We start from the raw sequence: 20,867 nt of genomic DNA, 5'->3' as shown, positions 1-20,867 counted from the left end.
CACGTTCGCCTCCACCTGCCAGACGTCCTCAAGCTTCCCCAGCTTCTCCCTACCGTGCAGCCTTTTCTTCCGCTCCATCCGCAACAAAATGGACAATTCGGCTTTGCGTCAAGCACTCGCAAACGCGAACATTCCGTTCTCCCGCCGCGCGCTAACAAAGCCGAGCTTCTCTCGCTGTACTCGACTTATCAAACAGGCGCAGCTTCGCCAAACATTTCTCCTCCAGCCAAAAGAAAGGAAACAACTAGAAGAAGCCGTAATTCTCCCGGGGAAGACCGAGAAGTCAGCATCTGCACCGTATTAAGCCTCCGCCCACCAGGAGGCGGCAGAAGGCTCCCAGCTACTGCTAGCAAAGCCCAGGACCCAAACACCAGCAGCTCTTCCTCCAGTTTCCAGCAAACAACCCACGCAGCAAGCACCACGGCTCCAGCCCCACAAGCCATCAGCCTAGCCTGTACCCACTCTGTTCATTGGATCAGTTGAACCCACACCAACAGTACTCTGCCCAAGTCTCTCCCGACCATGCCTGGCAACCAGCCCCCAATCCACTGTCCGTTATTTACCAGCCTCAAGTTTCTCCTATTCCTCCAGGACCTAACTCGTCCATTTCTGTTCCCACAGCCCAGCCAGCCATAGGTGCCAGCACAGGCACACAGATGCCTCCACTGACGATCCCAGCCGTACCACCTCCTATTCCTCCTCCCCTCCCCTATTTTTCTGCTACCAGTCTGAACCCAGGTTCAAGACCCCCACCATCTTCACACACCTATTCTTCTTTACCTCCCTATCTTTTCCACTCTCTTTCCCCTAGATCCCCTGCCATAGCCGCCGCGAGCTCCAACCCACCCCACAAGTAGCTCCCATGAGTTACCCCCGCCAACTCTCCCATCGCCCACCACCCTTTCTCAGTATCCACTGCTAACCCTCTTCCTATGCCCTCAAATGCCGCCGCTTTGACCCCCACCCCGTCCCCAATTCCATCAAAGCACAGATCCTTGCAGAAATCCAGGATGCTGGCACCAGAAGCGGAACCCTATGCAACCCAGGTGCTTCTCTTTTCACAACTAATATCCCAGCGAACCATCCTTTAAGGTCCCTCCTCGAAGCCTCCCTCGACTCAATCCTACAAGCAGTTTCTCACAGAACCCTGCAATCTTACCTGACCGCTTGGAAATGCTTTAAATCTTTCCAGGCAAGGTATAACCTCCAATTCCTGATTTTTCCTGCTATCCATCACTTCTTTCATCTCCTTTCTTAACACCTCAAAAAACCTGCAAGTCAGTTCTATTAAGGGCTACTTGAGTGGTATCCAGTTTTTCCATAAACTCATCCACGGCATCGCCTCACCTCAAATAACCAATGCTCAGACTTCACTTTTAATCAAGGGCATCCAAAGAAGGCATCCCTCCCGATCCGACTCAAGGATGCCCATCACCCTCGAAATTCTCTCAAAATGCATATCCACCCTCCGCAGAGGCTACTCTTCTATCCATACTGCTCGCACTCTCGATGCAATGTTCATTCTGGCCTTTTTCGGTTTCCTCAGATGTTCAGAATTTACAGTCAACTCCAGATTCGACCCAAATATTCACCCCACTATTTCCGACCTATCTATCGTAGACCACGAAACCGTATCCTTTTTCATCAAACAAAGTAAAACGGACCAGACCAAAAATGGGCATTTCATATATATTTTTAACCTCCAAACTCCTACTTTTCCCCTTCAAACACTTCTAGCTTTCCTCCAATACAGGAAATCCCAAACTAAAACTCCACTCGACCCTCTGTTCACAGATGATTCCAACCACCCCGTATCTCGATTCTGGTTCCAAAAGCACCTCAAATCAGTCCTATCTTACTCCGAATCCCATCAAAAATTTCTCCACACATTCCTTCAGAATAGGGGCAGCCACCACTGCAGCAGAGAAAGGTCTCTCCCAACAGCAAATCCAAACCCTCGGCCGCTGGTCTTCTAACGCATACAAAAGCTACATCTGTTCAGACCAGTCACTCATCAAAAAGCCCTCCAGACCCTAACCAGTCCCAACAGAACTCCAAACCTACCACCCCGCAGGGAATCACCCAAGGCACGTCATCACTCCTTCTACAACGGCCAGCTCTCGCTGTATACGACCAAATACAAAATCCGCCACCGCAGCGGCCACACCAAGCAGGAACATCGCACCCACCGCCCTGGGACGGCTCCGCTATAAACAGCCATATTCAAAATCTGCCACCACAGTGGACATACCAAGCAGGAACATTGCACCCACCGCCCTGGTCAGCTCTCCGCTATAGGCGTTCGTATACAAAATCTGCCACAGGAGTGGCAATGCCAGCAGGAGCATCGCATCCACCGCCGTGGACCGCTCCGCAGCAAACGACCATATACAAAATTCGCCACTGCAGTGGCCAGCTCAAGCAGGAGCATCGCACCCACCGCCATGGACCACTCCGCTATAGACGTTCAGATACAAAATCTGCCACAGGAGTGGCAATGCCAAGCAGGAGCATCGCATCCACCGCCGTGGACCGCTCCCGCAGCAAACAACCATATACAAAATTCGCCACTGCAGTGGCCAGCTCAAGCAGGAGCATCGCACCCACCGCCATGGACCACTCCGCCGTGAGACGACCCTATACAAACCTGCCACCGCAGTGGCCAACACAAGCAGGAGCACTGCACCCACCGCCGTGGACCGCTCTCCCGCCGTAGATGCTAATACACTCCCACCGCCTTAACAGCGGACCACTCTAGCTAGAGTACTGCACCCACCGCCATGGACGCTCCCGCTGTTCACGACAGTATACAAAACCTGCCACCGCAGTGGCCAACACAGGCTGGAGCATTGCACCCACCGTCGTGGACCGCTCCGCTGTAGATCATGGTATACAAACCTGCCACCGCAGTGGCCAACACAGGCAGGAGCATTGCACCCACCGCTGTGGACCGCTCCCTCCGTACACAATAGCACACAAAACCTGCCACCACAGTGGCCAACACAGGCAGGAGCATTGCACCCACCGCCGTGGACCGCTCCCGCTGTAGATGACGGTATACAAAACCTGCCACCACAGTGGCCAACACAGGCAGGAGCATTGCACCCACCGCCGTGGACCGCTCCCCGCCGTGAGATGACGGCATACAAAACCCGCCACCGCGAGTGGCCAACACAGGCAGGAGCATTGCACCCACCGCTGTGGACCGCTCCCGCCGTAGATGATGGTATACAAACGCCGCCCGCAGTGGCCAACACAGGCAGGAGCATTGCACCCACCGCTGTGGACCGCTCCCGCCGTAGATGACGGTATACAAACTTGCCACCGCAGTGGCCAACGCAGGCAGGAGCATTGCACCCACCGCCGTGGTCCACTCCCGCCAGAGACGCACACTTGCACCCACTGCTTCTAGCAGCAGACCGCAAAAGCCGGAGCTCTGCACTTACCGCTGTGGGCAGCTTCCACCAGAGACGGTCATTCACACAAGCTGCTATTACAGTGGACTGCTCTAAGCCGGAGCCCTGCACCCACCGCCGTGGACCGCTCCCGCTAGAGACGCACACTCGCACCCACTGCTTCTAGCAGCAGACCGCAAAGTCGGAGCTTTGCACCCACCGCCGTGGACAGCCCCCGCCAGCGACGGTCGTTCACACATGCTGCTATTACAGTGGACTGCTCTAAGCCGGAGCTCTGCACCCACCGCCGTGGACCGCTCCCGCTAGAGAGCGCACACTCGCACCCACTGCTTTTAGCAGCAGACCGCAAAAGCCGGAGCTTTGCACCCACCGCCGTGGACAGCTCCCGCCAGCGGACGGTCGTTCACACATGCTGTTATTACAGTGGACTGCTCTAGCCGGAGTACTGCACCCACCGCCGTGGACCACTCCGCTAGAGAGACGCCACACGCACTCCACTGCCTTCAGCAGCAGACTGCAAGCAGGAGCATTGCACCCACCGCCGTGGACCGCTCCCGCTACGCATGACAACATACAAACCCGCCACCGCTGTGGCCAACACAGGCAGGAGCATTGCACCCACCGCCGTGGACCGCTCCCGCCGTATCGACAATATACAAACCCGCCACCGCAGTGGCCAACACAGGTAGGAGCATTGCACCCACCGCCGTGGACCGCTCCCGCTGTACACGACAATATACAAACCCGCCACCGCAGTGGCCAACACAGGCAGGAGCATTGCACCCACCGCTGTGGACCGCTTCCACTGTAAATGACATTATACAAAACCTGCCACCGCAGTGGCCAACACAGGCAGGAGCATTGCACCCACCGCCGTGGACCGCTCCCGCCGTAGATGATGGTATACAAAACCGCCACCGCAGTGGCCAACACAGGCAGGAGCATTGCACCCACCGCCGTGGACGCTCCGCCGTAGATGATGGTATACAAAACTAGCCACCGCGGTGGCCAACACAGGCAGGAGCATTGCACCCACCGCCGTGGACCGCTCCCGCCAGAGACGCACACTCGCACTCCACTGCTTCTAGCAGCAGACCGCAAAAGCCGGAGCTTTGCACCCACCGCCGTGGACAGCTCCCGCCAGCGACGGTCGTTCACACATGCTGCTATTACAGTGGACTGCTCTAAGCCGGAGCATTGCACCCACCGCCGTGGACCGCTCCCGCTAGAGACGCTCACTCGCACCCACTGCTTCTAGCAGCAGACCGCAAAAGTCGGAGCTTTGCACCCACCGCCGTGGACAGCTCCCGCCAGCGACGGTCGTTCACACATGCTGCTATTACAGTGGACCGCTCTAAGCTGGAGCATTGCACCCACCGCCGTGGACCGCTCCCGCTAGAGACGCTCACATTCGCACCCACTGCTTTAGCAGCAGACCGCAAAGCCGGAGCTCTGCACCCACCGCCGTGGACAGCTCCGCCAGAGACGGTCGTTCACACATGCTGCCATTACAGTGGACCGCTCTAAGCCGAGCACTGCACCCACCGCCGTGGACGCTCCCGCAAGAGACGCTCACATGCACCCACTGCTTTTAGCAGCAGACCGCAAAAAGCCGGAGCTCTGCACCCACCGCCGTGGACAGCTCCCGCCAGAGACGGTCGTTCACATATGCTGCTGTTACAGTGGACCGCTCGAAGCCGGAGCCCTGCACCCACCGCCGTGGACCGCTCCTGTAAGAGACGCTCACTCGCACCCACTGCCTTTAGCAGCAGACCACAAAAGCCGGAGCTTTGCACCCACCGCCGTGGACAGCTCCCGCCGGAGACGGTCGTTCACACATGCTGCTAATACAGTGGACCGCTCTAGCCGGAGTACTGCACCCACCGCCGTGGACCACTCCCGCTAGAGACGCTCACAACATTTTCCTTCATGCCCACTCTCCTACACCTACATAATATCATCCTAATACCATTCCAATTTCAACTAACATATCCATGCTCTTCCTCCTTTCTAGCTAAGCCAGTAGCTTTTTTGGGGGGCCACTTACACGTGTTTTCGGCTGCTGTCTTAATTGGCTTTTTGGGGGGCACTCAGGGATCGGGTCGGACACCGAGTCCTGTCCGCTTTCACGGACAAGAGGAAAAACTCTGGACTCGGTAGTCCACCTAGTTCGAGCCCTCTCCTGACAGCTCGCCAAACACGCTTACTTTTTACCGTTACTATGATTAATTATACGTAAGTGCGAACTCGTGAAATGATGTTTAGCTATAAACAAATTTCGGGAGGAGCACGCACTGATAATTAACGCGCTGGCTTGGCTTCTCGTTTCCTAATCACGCAATTATCCAACCAGAGCAAGAGAAGCCTACTATAAATTCGCGCACAAGCTTCTTACCTCGATATCTCGTTTCCGAGCATCCCTCCACCACCCCAATCTCCATTCCTCCTAGTTCTACTATCCCCTCTCGGGGCACTCAGGATCGGGTCGACACACAGTCCTGTCCGCTTTCACGGACAAGAGGAAAAACTCTGGACTCGGTAGTCCACCTAGTTCCGAGCCCTCTCCTGACAGCTCGCCAAACACGCTTACTTTTTACCGTTACTATGATTAATTATACGTAAGTGCGAACTCGTGAAATGTTTTTTTAATAATTATGCATGAATACGCTTAGTAAGTGTTCATCTTGAAATATTGCTAACGATATACGAAATTCTTAAAAAGTGTGAAATATCAGTCAGAAGGCATGTAGAAAGGCTGTTTTTCAACAAAGAAAAGTGCCTGTCAAATATGATACGTTTGTCTGCATAGGTTTAAACAATTATTTTTTTAATGCTTTAATATCTGATGTCATTAGCATTTAACATGACGCTGATCTTTTGTTACCATATAGTTACCAAAAACAAATGACCATATCAACTAGAATTTCAAAAGCGGCGCATCGTAGTTATATTTAAAGTCCGCGTCCGTCCCTCCATCTACACTGAAGTGTTGGAATGAGTGTGTGAGACGTGTGAAACGCTGGGTAGTCTGGATCTAATGGGCTGATGGGTTTTGAGAGCCTAATCATGGAGGGCGAACATCAGAATACTTGGCCCGCTGGTGAAGTCCTTTCCATTTTAAATAGGCCATCTGCCTCCTGTATGTTAGCCAAACCTGCCCTGTCACAGCCGGTCTTTAGACTAACACACACTATCACAAACACATATGCAGACACGCAGGTACACACACACGCGCGCGCGCGCACTTATTTTTATCGACGTAATCGCACACTGTGCCAATCTCCAGCTTTTTCTCACTCTCTCAGACGTGTGAACGTTTTTTAAAAAAGCCTTGTTAATATCCATGGCGACGCTCTTCGTTCTGTCTTGAGTCGCTTTAAAAGTTCTGTTGCCACAGTACATCGCAGAACTGTTCGCTGCATGCGTCCTCCTCCTCCTCATAGCTGACAGCAAATGGGTACGTCCGAAACAGAAGGTGACTGCGTTGTCAGTTGGTAGCTTTGCATGAAGGCTTTTAAGAAAAGGCCGGCGTTCCAATGTCGCATTTAAACACGTATATAATATTTTCTCAATTGTCTACCCCAAAGCCTAATGTATACTAGATGTAGCTGTTGCGCTGCCGGCTGTCACGCTATTATTTTAGTGAACGTTTGTTATGGTAGGTTGGTTAGTAATGGTAAAACTATTGGTAAAACTATTGGTAAAGCAATGAGAGCGCAAACAGCCAATAAATACATCACAATAATCCACAAGTAATCCACGCCTCTCCAGTCCATCTTGTGAGGCTATGTGTTTGTCATTAACAACTCTATCATTAGGATATTTTAACTTTAATAATGCTTCCAGCCAAAATACATGATTAGATGACTTTGGACAAAGCAGTATTATGGATAGAGAACTCCCAGAATCAACAGTTTGAAGGTAAAAAAGTTAAAACACATGCAACTTCTATTGTAGAAACCTTAAAGAGTCAACGGTTTCTCTCAGTATATAGTTTTTTTATTCATCATATCACTCATCGGTCCATCAGCTAATTAGCATGTTATCATGTGGACTTAAAAATGAAGACACTGCACAGCTCGCTTTAAAGTTTGATGAACATCTCATTTTTAGTAGACGCATCACTCAAAGAGGCAGTTAGGTTAAGATCTGTGAGCGTGAATCTTTCATTCGGTTTTAGGCAATTAACCGAGTTTCTGTTAGGAAAAGCCTGAAGTTATTATTCACTCAAATTCTTCCGCCTGCAGCTCTCAATCTTGCTAATGCTTGCACGTGTTCAAACTTAGCTCTTCATGATATAAACGAAGCAGTTAGGTTTGTTTGCAGCTTTTTTCTTTTCATCTCTTCATTTGTATTATCAGTTACGTTTCAGATGTTTCTTCAAAAAGGACAAATGAAGAAAGAAACAAATGTGGACAGAAGTGGAGAAGTACAGACCATTTGGACCTGGAGGAGCTCGATAAGAAATGATTGTGAAATGCTTAACATAAACTTACTCTTATGTCAGCTAATCCCGGTGGACCTACAGATAATCTTGTTCAGCAACTTAGTTAAAGCTACAGGGGAGTACAGGTGAGGATTCTGCAGGAGGAGCATCGTTTGATGATAGCCTAGTCTCACAGCAGCTGGAATAATTCAATATAAAAAAATATTTTTGATGGTGGATTGTAATCCAGAAAGGACTATGTGAAACACATGAAAGAAATTAAATTGTATTCCATTCATATCTTAAAAATAACAGTTTGTCGGGAGCATGGTTTGCTTATTTAGTTCCTAATATGAAATTCGAATGATGTGACAATCAGAGATTAAACATGGATGGCGACAAAGAAGCTAAATTTATGGACTGCAGCTTTATATTCACTATAGTTGGTTAGATAAATGAATCATTATAGCCCTTAAGTATTTATTTAGATGAAATGTGCACTTGTGGAATACTTCAGTTTGTATTTTTAAGAAAACTACTTGCGTGTTTAAAAAGAGACGCTTTCACCACTGTTTCTTAACAATCTTCAATAGATTTTTAAGTGCACTTTGTAATAATGTCAATTTAAAGACTGTAATGTACATTTTAAACCAGTTTTTTTTAATCGGTTTTCACAGGCATGTGCTGCACTTAAAAGTTATTTTTAATGGGTTTACTGAAACACTAAAAGGTGACTATTTTTCTAATATTTTATCTTTCTAATTCTATTTTATTTGCAGTATCCGGTTTAGTATTATTTTTAAAGAAATTAAAATTTTACCATATAATAAAATAAAAGGTTTCATAAGGTGCTGAATTGCAACTTTTCAAAATTAAATGCATGACATAAAACTTTCAACAGAAATGAAATGAAATTAAATTTAATATTTTACAATGCTTGTCATTCTAGACATATTATAGATGTAATTCCAGGAGAAATTACACTGGCCTAAAGATTAATTCAATTTCAACACAAAGTGGGTCAAAAGCGCTCTAAAGTCCAGCTAATCACATTAACATTAATATAATTGTAAACTATTATACATTGTAATTTCATTGCAATTAACATGCAATCAAGTGTCAGATTCTGCAATATTCTTCAAGTATATTCTTTTAAAGTGTGCTATTTCCATAACCCGTTTTTTAACAAGGGTCGTTAAGTGTTCAGCAGGACCACACGTTTAAGCTTTGGTCAAAGTGTCTCACTCGTAGCATGCCTTGTGATGGCTGGAATAAAGACAGCATTTGGCTGTTTGTACCAAACAGGATGAGTGGATGAGTGAGACTCAGAGGCCCGTCACCAGCTCGACAATCTCTGTCAATACTGACAACAAAAACTGTCTTAAAACCTCTCCGAAAACCACTTCTTACTCTTCTAAATAGGCTGCGTGTCATCAAGAGGGTCAGAAATTCGAAGAGATGAAATTGTTGAACTAAATATTTAGCGGCGCTGAGTAAATTGTTCTGCCGTGAATGCTTGTTCATTCAACCAATTTTTTTTCCAGTGGAGGAAAATTACCGTTCTGCTCAAAGTAGGATTTTAACACACCTACGGTTGTTTTTGTAAGTACAAATTAGGAATAGTGTCAGACGTGTAAGTATACGTTTCATCAGCATCTTGTTTTGTCTAAAGCAATGTGGCCTTGAAATAAAATGTGATGTAGCATTGTCACCTCTGAAATGCCTATGTGCTGACGCCACACCGATTGTTTAAAGGGAAAGCAAGTTCTGTCATTGCTGAAAAAAAACACGGCTGGCGCCCGTGGCCTCTTAGGGATCATATTTTGAGATCATATGTCCCGTCGAATACTACTTGCTTTACCCCAGTAACCCCCTGCAACTGGACACTTTGTTGTGACTGAATTGCATAATTTTCTTCAATGAAATAATGTTTCTGTACATGTCAGTCAAGTCTTGGCACAAATGCTTTTCTAAACCGCTGGTTGAATCCTGGTCATTTTTTTCACTAAAAGCATAGGTTAAATGACAAATTGGCTGCATTGACAAACCTATAAAATGCTTGCAACACAGACTTGAATTTCCTATCGGTGTTAAAGGAACAGTTCTCTCAAAATTGAAAATTCTGTCAACATTTGCTCACCCTCAAGTAGTGCCAAACCTGCATTAATTACCTTGTTCTGCCGAACACAAAGGAAGACATTCTGAGGAAAGTTTGTAACCAGGCTGTTTTTGGCCACCATTGACTCCCACGATATTTTTTTTCCTACTATGGAAGTCAATGGTGACCCAAAAAAACTTTTTTTCAAAACATGTTCCTTTGTACATGAAAAATTCATACAGGTTCGGAACTACTTGTTTGTGACTAAATTACGTCAGAATTTTCATGAACTATTCCTTTAAATCACATCGCTCACAGCGCCAAGGTCATACGTCTGCATTTTGGCAAAAGCATATACTGGTAAAACATCTGCCGAAGGAATACACGTAAATATAATATTTTGTTTGCAACAAAAAGTTCCATTTAAATGCGGAGAGAGACATTTATTGGTTGATACGAGGTGGATTCATCCACTGTCACAGTCTGTGGAGCCAGATTTGGCTCAATCGCAGTCACCACAGGGACAGATCCAGTTTCAGTCCAACTGAAGAGGCTTTCAAAGGGTAAACCTCCACTTCTGTCGACGCACACTCACACACACACACACACGCGCACCCACACACATACACGTAAATGGCCCGTCTTCAGATAAACACTAACAAACTAAAAAAGCACGGGTAGAGATTGCACACCGACACATGCAGTTTAGCAGCTCTCGCATGCACACCTCTACAAACACACGGAAAGCTTCTCTATCGTTCTCTTCGCTCGTCTCTCCTACCCACTTCATATTGTCTGCTTCTGTCAACTGACGAGCAGGCGCCTGCTTCTGTTGCCAAGGGAACAGGCTTAAATCAAATGAAGCCAACAGGAACTGAGTGACATTCACATGCATCTGTGGCCACAGATGAGCTAACACACACACACACGCATTCATACACAAACAAAAAACTGATTCTAACACAACAAAATAGGACACATGCTGAGGAAACATAACACACACACACACACTGGCGTTATGATATTCAGACACAATACAACTCGGGAAACGGGAACATAATTTATGGATCAAAAAAAGTGTTCGAAAAACTCACGAAATTGCTGAGTAAGGATAGAATACATTGAGGGACACAAGGGACATAAATCATCATACTAAAGAAAAAAAAGCTTTTTGGAGGGGACATTTACTATAATATCATGATCGTTTGATATTCTTTGGAGCGAGGAAGTACACTATAGAACACTATAAAAAGATTATTTATTAATGTCCATCCATTTCACTTTAACTCACCCTTAAACCTATCCAAACCACCTGTCCCTAACCTTCACCGTATCCCACCTCAACAGCAGCAGAAGTGTTTTGCAGTACAACGAACACAGTAAGGACACCGTAATTATTTTTTAGTGTAGGTGCACAGTAGTTAAGGCCGCCTAACGAAAAGTGTGACCTACAGTTATTTAAAATGTACTTTGGAGTAAAAGTGGTAAAGAAAGTCATCAAAGTGTAATCTTTTTAAGTACACTTACATTACCTTTTCATTTTAATATTAACCGCAAGTGCAGGTGTTTTTATTATATAGTTTAAGATTTTAAAAGTACACTACAAGTGATATTAAATCGTTTATTGATTAGTTTAGCTTAGCAGGGTGGTAATAAAAATAAAGGGCCAGCGACACAAAATGTTGACATACGATTGTGATATCGAGTCGCATCTTTAAAAAATAATCAACATAAAACAAATATCATTCAATCTGACATGTAAAAATATATACGGCTGCATAAATAAGCGTGCTTTCCCAAAATGCTAAACTTTTTTTTCCCTGTCTCCCACATTCACATATGGATGAATGGAAGTGGATGTTATTAAAAGTGTGGCGTGACCCTCCCCATAATTAAGAAAAACAAAGTAACAGCGATTAATAACTGCGTTAAGTTGTTAATTTTGAAGCATTTGTTCCATGTTAGTAATTAAGAAAACTACAAGAGGGAACAATCAGCATTAGCGGTTAGTGCACTTACCAGGTGCAAAGTGCTTGAAATTAGCAAATTATCTGCACAAATGATTGAATTGTAAGCCATAATAAATAAGAAAATAAGCCTATCCTGTGGTTCGTACAAAACTAAAGCTAATTAAAATGTAGGTGCTATTTATGTACCATTTATTTAAGCAATAATACTAGATGTTTGAAAGGCTGCAGTTGAGAACAGAACATAATTTTGGTGGCCGGAAGTTATTGTGAGACTGAAGTTTCCAGATAACCTTACGTCCAAAAGAGCCATCTGTTTCTTCCAGGACAGCAATGCAAATGCTAATTTTGCTCAAGTCCTCTCTGCTTTTTCACCAGAATAAAAAAAAGCCAGCAATCTCAAGTTTCATGTAGAGTTTTAAAAAAGATCTCCACGGCGTTTCAGGGTTGCCAATGTAGCACCTGTCACAGAGATTTCTGAACATTTCCTTCACGCAATCCTTCCACGTTACTTTAACAGCTCAACGCCGCACGGCTCAATTGGCGCATCTCTTGAGGAATTTCTGAGAATAATTTGATCCTTAAACGAAACATAGCATAAGCCTCGCAGAAAGAGCAATGCAACTGGGATCCTCGCTAAAAACACAGTATGGTCTTTAATAAGAGTACATCCAAAGACCGGTGCACCATTTCCATCTCAGCCCACACAAAAGCAGGCACTGCGCTAATTTCTCTCTTCAACTCTCTCTCTCTCTCTCTCTTTCTCTTTGTACCTTTCTGACTCTCACTCGTCCATCGGGCACAGTAGGTCTGTTGGGAGTGAGGTCATGGTAGCGTTTAGGAGGAGCACGCAAGGTGGGTGTCAATCCGAAGACAACGAGAGAGAGTGAGAAAAGTGACGGAACAGACACCAGCACAGGAGAGAAAGCACCAGCCAACGTTACATAAACCATTCGGAGTGCTCTGCCAGCAACACGACATGGGCAAAGAGGCACATGCCGTCAGGAGCAGTGGGATGTGTCTCACCTCCACACTCACACACACACGCACGCACACACACACACAGAGCCCGCTAACTGCAGTTAGATGACAAATCACATGTGAGCATTTATTAATGAAAGCTTTCGCTTGTAGCCGACCTCTCACTCTCTGGCTCCCACACACACATACGTCCTTCCCTCTATAATTTAACAGATCTCACTTTTTTCTCTCATTTCCTTTTCATTTCTTTGAGCCATTGTAAGCCCTCTACTTCCTCCTCCTCCTCCTCCTCCTCCTCCTCACGGACAGCATCACGTCTGTGAAGCACCACAGCAGGGTCAGAAATTAACCACAATGCAAGTGAAACTGACAAAAATGCACCAGATGTGGCAAAACGACGCGTCTTTTTACGCTTCTTATATTTTGTAATATTCCATAAAGCCTGTCTAATTACTGAATAGGAAACAACAGGCTCTGTACTGCCCTGTAGCTGTCAAAGAGTGCGTTTCTGAGGCAAGCCTTGTCAATGTGCTGCTAAAAATAAGTGTATTTTAAAAACATTTATTAAAAAAAAACTTGAAACAGCTATTCATTGCATTCTACTGTAAATGCAGGCAACTTTTGCAGCTACTTTGTGTTAGGTCCCTAAGAAGCGTTCAGATTGAGGACCAACTGATTAACTGGTCTATAATAAAAAAAAATAATGCGAGCTTGTAAACAGTCAACATCCAGAACAAAAATAATAAAAGCCAGCTCCATAAAGCAAATATAAAGCCATAGGTATATATTTTATATATATATTTTTTTAAAAAAGTTAATTTCTGTCACTGCACCACAGTATGCCTGAGTGTGAGCCGCAGTTTCACACTCAGTTCACTCAAGACGCGTTCCGGCGTTCCGCTGCGCTATTGTTTAACTGTACTCACGCACACGCGCGCTTTTCGAGAGTTTAGCGGCGGCGTCTCGCTGTGTTTTTCAGCAAGGCGAGCGAAAGGGAAGTTGAACTCCGCGCGAACGCTGGCGTTCGGCTTTCACGGAACGCGGGGACGCGTCCCGTCCTCGCGCGCCGCGGAACGCGCGAGGCGTTTCGTACGCGCGCTCCTGTTACAAAACGGCCCCGGGTTTCGTGTCGGCACGAGCGAGCCCGGGTGAGAGGGAAAGCCACATCACACGGAAGAACAAAGAAGTGCTGGATGTCGCTCGGAACGGAACGCTCCCTTCGCCTCGCAGCGGCGGGAGATGCGATAAACTTTCCCCCAGCGCGCCCGCGCCACGCGCTCGTGACAGGGTGAATTGGCTTACCTTTGTGGTCACTATGCAGAGGCAGTCCATGGCAGAGAGAAGACAGGTGGAGATGTATCCAAACCCCCGTTCCCCCCTCTCCCCTCTCTCCCTCCAGCTTCTCTCCTTCTCTCTGTCTCTCTCTCAGCGCCCGCCGTTCGCCCCTCTTTTCTTCAGTGTATCTCTTTTGACTGACTTGAGCATTGAGGAAAATAGAGTATGGAGGGAGGGGGGGGAACGTAAAGAGGAAGGGGGAGGGACGGAAAGAGAGAGAGAATAAGAGAGGTCTGCCTTCAGGATTTAGCAAACGAGGAAAGGACGAGGAGAGGGACGCGTTCGCGTCGATGAGGGGAGATGGAGACGGAGAGACGGAGGAGAGGAGATGGGCAGGGGAGGATGAGTGCAGAGACGAGAGGTGACGAAGAGGGGGAGAAAAAGAAAGAGGGAACGGACCGAAGCGCCAGAAGATGTAGAGAGAGCGCGAGCGAGCGAGCGAGCGCGCGCGGAGGGAGGGAGGGGACGTGAAAAAGATGGAAGGGGAGGCGAAGACGCGCGCGTAGAAAGGGGGAAAGAGCGAAATTACGAGAGAAAAAGAGAAGGATGTGAAGGGATGCGCTGAAGACGGGAGCTGAGACAGAGAAAGGAAGACCGGTGGATGACTAGGGTACTCCGGTTGTCATGGCCTTCGGTAGCCGTTGCCTTGGCAACGCCGCGGAGTCGTTTCTGTGTAAATAGCCGGGCTGCTGTCGTGTGGCCGCGGCTTTAGAAAACGCAGTGAAATCGGTGAGCTGGCGGGCCGCGTTCCAACGGAACACTGCGTACCGCGCTCGACGCTGCGTACTAGAAAGGTAGCGTGCGATACGGCGCGCGGCAAACAACGCGTACAGCGCGTACCGCTCCGGAGTACGCCGCGTGGGGCGATCAATTCTGGCATGCTTAACTGAAACTAAATAATAAAAAGGATGCTATCTAAAATAAAATAAACAAGAGATGCGATCAAATAAAATGAGCAAATAATATAAAACGTGCAACTTATGGGTCATCTGCATTCAATTATATACAAAAGTTTATAAGCATAGGCATATTATAAAACGGCAAACAAATTATAAATAATATAAAATAACAAGTGCTGTATTATATTTTAAAAGCTCAGCTGACAAATGGGTACAATGTTTTGTAGGATAATGGCAAATACTGGTATTAGTTTTGGGGGGCTGCCCTATGATCCTTAAACTATTAAGTTTACTACTAGTATTTTAATTTTCATCAGTGATTGGCGTGACTTTTCATTATGCAATCATCACAGATTTTTTTCATACATTCACATATTTCACCTTTATAGGCATCATCTATTGTAGCTAGTGTAATTAATAATAACCGTGAAACAAATCACGTGAGAAATAATAGTTCTTTTAAAAGGAAAAAAGGAACAACGAAAAGTGTTTTGCATCTCAACAGCGCCCCCTGCCGATGTCGGGGCATTGGGTGAAAGGCCATGGCTGAATTAAATATGTAACTTAATGTGACAAACATGTTCACTGCATTATTACGTATTTAAAAAAATACTAATTTAAAAAGTAGACAGAATGGATTATTGTGCCATAGGGTAATCCATTAGCGCGCTTATATAGTGGATAGTGTACTGAAAATGGGCATGCTATACATACTGCATATTGAATGAATAGTATGACTAATATGGTATTTCTAGAAAAAAGAAAAAAAACACAAAGCGAGACGCTGCATTAATTTTATTTCCTCTCTGAAAGACAAAACAGAAAGAGAGGTGGCGAGAGAAGAGGAGGGTGAGAGATCGAAGAGGAGAGAAGATGAGGCTATTTTTAGTGACACTGTCGTCTTATTTGCTTCTTTTTTACGTCTTTGTGTCAACAGCACTTCAGTCTTTTTCTCCATACGCGTGTGTTAATGTCCCAGATTAATAGACATTTCAGCAAAACACACGCAGAGTGAGTTCACGTTGTGCGTCTTTCTTTTTTAATGATCGCTTCGCCTTTAAGACAGCGGACCGTACCATTAAAGTCAGTCAGCGGGTCCGTCAGAGCTTCAAAGCCTTTCAATCAGCTCCGCGGCTGTGATATATCAGCTGTCACGTTCTCGTTCTCCAGGCTTGTGCGTATTTCCACACAACCACAAATAATAAATGCTTCATAATTCAGGGTATTTAACCCGAACAGTGTAAAGGTAGTCCAAACCATCTGCGCCTGCCGCGCGCAATCTATGGCGCTTGAGTTCTTGAAGTGCGACGCTGCGTTGTGCGGAGCTGCGATAGACAGCGTGCGTGCTTTAATCGGGTGAAAGAAGACAATGAACGCAGAGGAGTGCCCTTAAATGGGCTGAGCATACATCTTCACTCCTACTAACTACATCACTGTTACATAAGTGTGTGTGTGTGTGTGTGTGTGTGTGTGTGTGTGTGTGTGTGTGTGTGTGTGTGTGTGTTTCTGATGAAATGTGTGTCAATGTGCACATACTCATTTGCTTCATTGTGCATTTATGCTCTGGTGTGTTGGCGCAATTGTATATAGATCTGCGCGTGAGAGAGACTGGCTGTAGAGTTTAATCTCAGCTGGGTTTTAATACACGTTTTTATATATATATATATAAAGGAGAGTTGCCCGTGGCAACACTGAGCTTGTCATAAAATTACATTCACATAGGCTACATACACAAACACGGGTAGGCTGGGGGCATTAATATTTAACACAAACAGACACACACACACACACACACCTCTGCAGTCAGAGATGTGTGTTCACGCGTTGCCTTGCTGTGGACGGACAGAAGCTTTTTTTTTTTTTACATAGGCCAGATTGCTGCTAGCAACCGGCTGCGTTAAAAGCGCTTTTATTGGAGACGTAAATGTTACATGTGATATTTGGTAAGGTTTGTGTACAGAATGGCAAGATAAAGCAATCGCCCGATTCGATCGCAAAAGCACCTTTTTTGGTAAAAGCGCGCCATCTTGTGGTCGTTTGAGATTTCACTGAAACAATATGCGGAGTTTAAAATAGCAGGCTAAATATTGTAATAGTTCGCCCTGCGTTGCTTGAGTGACAGATGTGGTGGGTAATAATAGCTAAAAGTATAGCTTAGCCGCGTTTTTTGTGATTGTACGCATTAGCATGACGGTTTCGATCGACCGTTTTCTTTAGTCTCGTGCCTGCGTACAAATAGAGGTCCTCCAGGGAAACTTCATTAAATGAATCGAAGAAAAACACTGATCATGAATGATTCATAATGACTGTTGTGTACTGGGATTACACAATCAGATTACGAAAAAATAAGTATTTGTTATATTTTATTTTAAAATAGACTAAACATTTTTTACTGTACAATTAAATTACAATTAATTGTTGATTACAAGATTACATATTATAAACACAATAGCAACGCATTAGGCTAAAGTCTCCAGTCAGGGTATGAGTGCACACAGCATTTGGCCACTGGAGAACATCTTAATATGGCTAGTAATCAACACGTGGGTTATTTAACCGTTTTCGGAAGGTTTACAAAAATAATTGGAAATTTAATTTAAAAAACTAACAACACGGCAGGCGTCAAATTTAAAATGAACACATTTAGAGGATAGAAGTTTAAAATTTTAAGTTTTCACTCTATTCCAATTTAAAAAAAAAAATAATAATAATCCCAACAGTTTCGGAATTCCAGCAGTTAATTAAAATTTGATTTATTTATTTGTCAGCTGAATCCATTTTAAAGCAAAACTTACTAAAAGATCAACTTTGAGGATCTAAGGTAAATAAAAAATAAAAATTAAGCAACACATTTGCCTGTTCACACAGTTCTCTGACTTGCAGGTAAATAAAATATTTAATTTAGTATTAAATATTTTCCTTTTTACCAAGTATTGTTTGGATTTTTACTAAAGTAAAATGATTGATTTTACTTTAACAATTTATGATTTAATTCTTAGCCTTTTAAAAATTCATTAGTGTGACTATTCCTGTGACTGTTACCAGTTTGGTAAGTAGTCCGAATGAATTAAATAAAATGTGTAATGCAATTATTGTCACGTAATTTGGATTCTGAACTTTAATAATGAGCCAGTTATTCTCGGGTAAAGCCATTTGTCACTGCTACATCATTTTAACAACAGCTCAGTCTAGTTTATAATTTCCATAATTATAAACTAGGTCAACAATTAAGTATTGATTATATATGTCTTATTTAAAAAAAAAAATAAAAAAAAAAAAAAAAAACAGCATTACAGATTCACATCATTTTGTAGTTTATTTTTCAATTTCTAGGAGTCCTTTGAATGAAAAGAACCCTTTTCAGAGATACACCAACTTTACATTTGCACAAGAAAATACAAATGTGGGAGACAAATTTATTCTCTCGCTTTAGTGCAAACCTTTCAACAGGAATAAAACTAACAACAACAAGGTTACCTCAGTTGTGACAAGAACTCTGGACAAACAAACATTTTACAAAATGTACCTCGGTTTTTGTTAAACTTTAACAGTTGGACAATCAGAACAAAACAGATTGAGAAGAACAAAAAAAAAAAAAAAAAAACATCATTCTCTATGACCCACCACACCAAAAAGGAATCAAATCCTTCTGGACTTTTATTTAGGGAGATTAGATTGGTTAACACTTTATCAGAGCATATCAGCTAACCTGCAGCTTCAAAACTGCCAAGGACAAAATTACGATCCTGTTAGGCCAGGCAATAGAACTCAAAACTGCAAATGAAGCTATCGGTGTTTGTTAAGTGGCAGCCATGCAGACCGCAAATTTGCTGATGGCCAGACAGATGCTAAAACTGTCAAAAGCTTCCTATTTTAATAGCAATGCTTTCTTCAAAACGTAAAGAATTAGTAGTATACAACAGTGCAGCAACAACAACAACGAAATAGCAAAAAAATAAAAATCTGAAAACTGAACATCCGGTAACATGCTGTAATTTTTCCTTTTGAGAAAAGAAAACGTTCACGCAGCCAACCACTAAGCATTTCGCTTCTAGATGGTCGTTTACCAGTTTTGTGTGCTAGAAAGGAAGCCAGAGTTGCTCAGGAATTCGCATTTTAAAACGAACTGTGTTCAACAGGAGCTTAGAAATGACTTGATGCGATTTGATTGGATTTAAATTTGTGCTTGTTTACAATACCATTCTTTAGGAGGGTTAAAAACGGCTCGCTTCGGTAGGGAAAACATTCCTTGAACATTTCGGTCCAGTCCTTGAATTTTTCTTTCTCTTATTCAGCACCACTGAGATTCCATTTGAGTGTTCAAAATATCGAAAGTCATACTTTCAGAGAAAACTGCTCCAGTGGCTTCAGATGCTGGTTTTTAATAATCCAATCCAGTCCTGCGTTTTCTTCTCAGAGTTGGTGGTTAAACTGGTGGCGTCACTTTTGAGGTGAGGGTCCTTTGTGAAAAAGGTAGATTGGTCTCTGAAAACCTACGAGAAGACAAACTGAGGGTTAAAATATTTACTTCGTAATATTACAGGGCGGAACTGAAAGGCCTTTGAAAGCTCTGACCTCTAGAATAATTCTGTGACGTTCCGATGAGCTCATAACTGGAGAAGCCCACTTCAGTAGTCAGGTAGGAGGAGAACTGGTCCGGTTTTAAACGGATGCTGTGGTAATTCTTAAAGATGGTCTCCTGAGACAACAACAAATCATGTGGTTAGACAACAAATAGTAAAATGCCACTAAAATACACTTTTAAATCTGTATGTTCTTCAAAATTAAATAATGCATGCACCAAGCCACTGCTATATGCACCGACTTACGATATACTACGCTCAACGTTGGCGTCTTATATTGCCATTGCATTTGTTTCATAACGTGCTTGAGGTCATACCTAAGCAACATCTAATCGTTCGCTCAAATCTGTCGCGTCTCGTCCGTTTTAAATGCTGTATTTTCCTCTAGACTTCATTATTGCAACTCATTATGGATGATCGGCCATCACTGTGTCTACATTTAGTTCAAAATGTTGCTACAGGGCTTTTAAGAGTCCACGTCTGATCTTCTTAGTACAAGACTAGGCCTTTGAAGTCTGAAAACAGCCCACTTTTGTCTATTCCAGGGTCCTGTTTAAAACGTATCGGTTGAGGCCTCATCTTTGGAAAAAGTTATCTGCTCCATATCACATGTTCAGTCTGAGGTCGGAAATTAAATGGGCATTTGGGGAAAAAAAAATAAAAAAATCAGGTGAGTGAATGATTGAAGACCAGTGGCTGTGTTTGTGACTTAGTCTTTAACTCATTCATTCAAATAGTATAAGGGACACTTCATTTCTAGCGATTATCATTGATTTGATTGCACTGCATTTAATGAAAAGGACTTGCACCAAATGTCCAGCAACCGAAAATATTCAGCTGAAAATGGGAAAAAAAAGCCCTCAATTATTTTTCAATTTACTGAACAATAACTTGACGCGATTAAATAGAGGCATGCACTAATGCAGAAAGCATGTCAGCAAAAAAAGCAGCAACAGTGAGAGACTGCTTACTGCTGTATCTCATGTCTTTAATGAGAAGATGAAAAATTGTGAAATTGTCTTAAACAATTCGTATATAAACAGCAGAATGTTATGTTTTCTAATAAATACAATTGCACGTATTCAAACATCACGGCGGGAGCTCAAAGCGCCAGAGTTCAAAGTCCAGAGCGTGAGGAAACTCTTTGCTAAAACTGTTACTC

At 44.3% G+C, this 20,867-nt stretch overlaps 2 protein-coding genes across 3 annotated transcripts in view; both read right to left on the bottom strand.

Annotated features, from left to right (window-relative positions):
- Positions 1 to 14,622, bottom strand: part of LOC122325079 (disks large homolog 4) — a 120,900-nt gene extending 106,278 nt beyond the window's left edge. The window contains exon 1 of the mRNA XM_043219952.1: positions 14,191 to 14,622. Within this exon, the coding sequence (XP_043075887.1) occupies positions 14,191 to 14,220 (30 nt within the window). The 5' untranslated portion in view covers positions 14,221 to 14,622. The remainder of the gene's footprint in view (positions 1 to 14,190) is intronic.
- Positions 14,623 to 18,415: 3,793 nt separating this feature from the next.
- mepcea (methylphosphate capping enzyme a) overlaps positions 18,416 to 20,867 on the bottom strand; it is a 10,160-nt gene continuing 7,708 nt past the window's right edge. For both annotated transcript variants that reach the window (XM_043220149.1, XM_043220150.1), the window contains exons 4-5: positions 19,698 to 19,821; positions 18,416 to 19,615 (exon numbers count right to left, since the gene is read on the bottom strand). In XM_043220149.1, the coding sequence (XP_043076084.1) occupies positions 19,563 to 19,615; positions 19,698 to 19,821 (177 nt within the window). In that variant the 3' untranslated portion in view covers positions 18,416 to 19,562. The remainder of the gene's footprint in view (positions 19,616 to 19,697; positions 19,822 to 20,867) is intronic.

Source organism: Puntigrus tetrazona, chromosome 20 (assembly GCF_018831695.1).
Source record: "Puntigrus tetrazona isolate hp1 chromosome 20, ASM1883169v1, whole genome shotgun sequence".
Classification (NCBI taxonomy): domain Eukaryota; kingdom Metazoa; phylum Chordata; class Actinopteri; order Cypriniformes; family Cyprinidae; genus Puntigrus; species Puntigrus tetrazona.
This window is presented reverse-complemented; position numbering and strand designations above follow the sequence as displayed.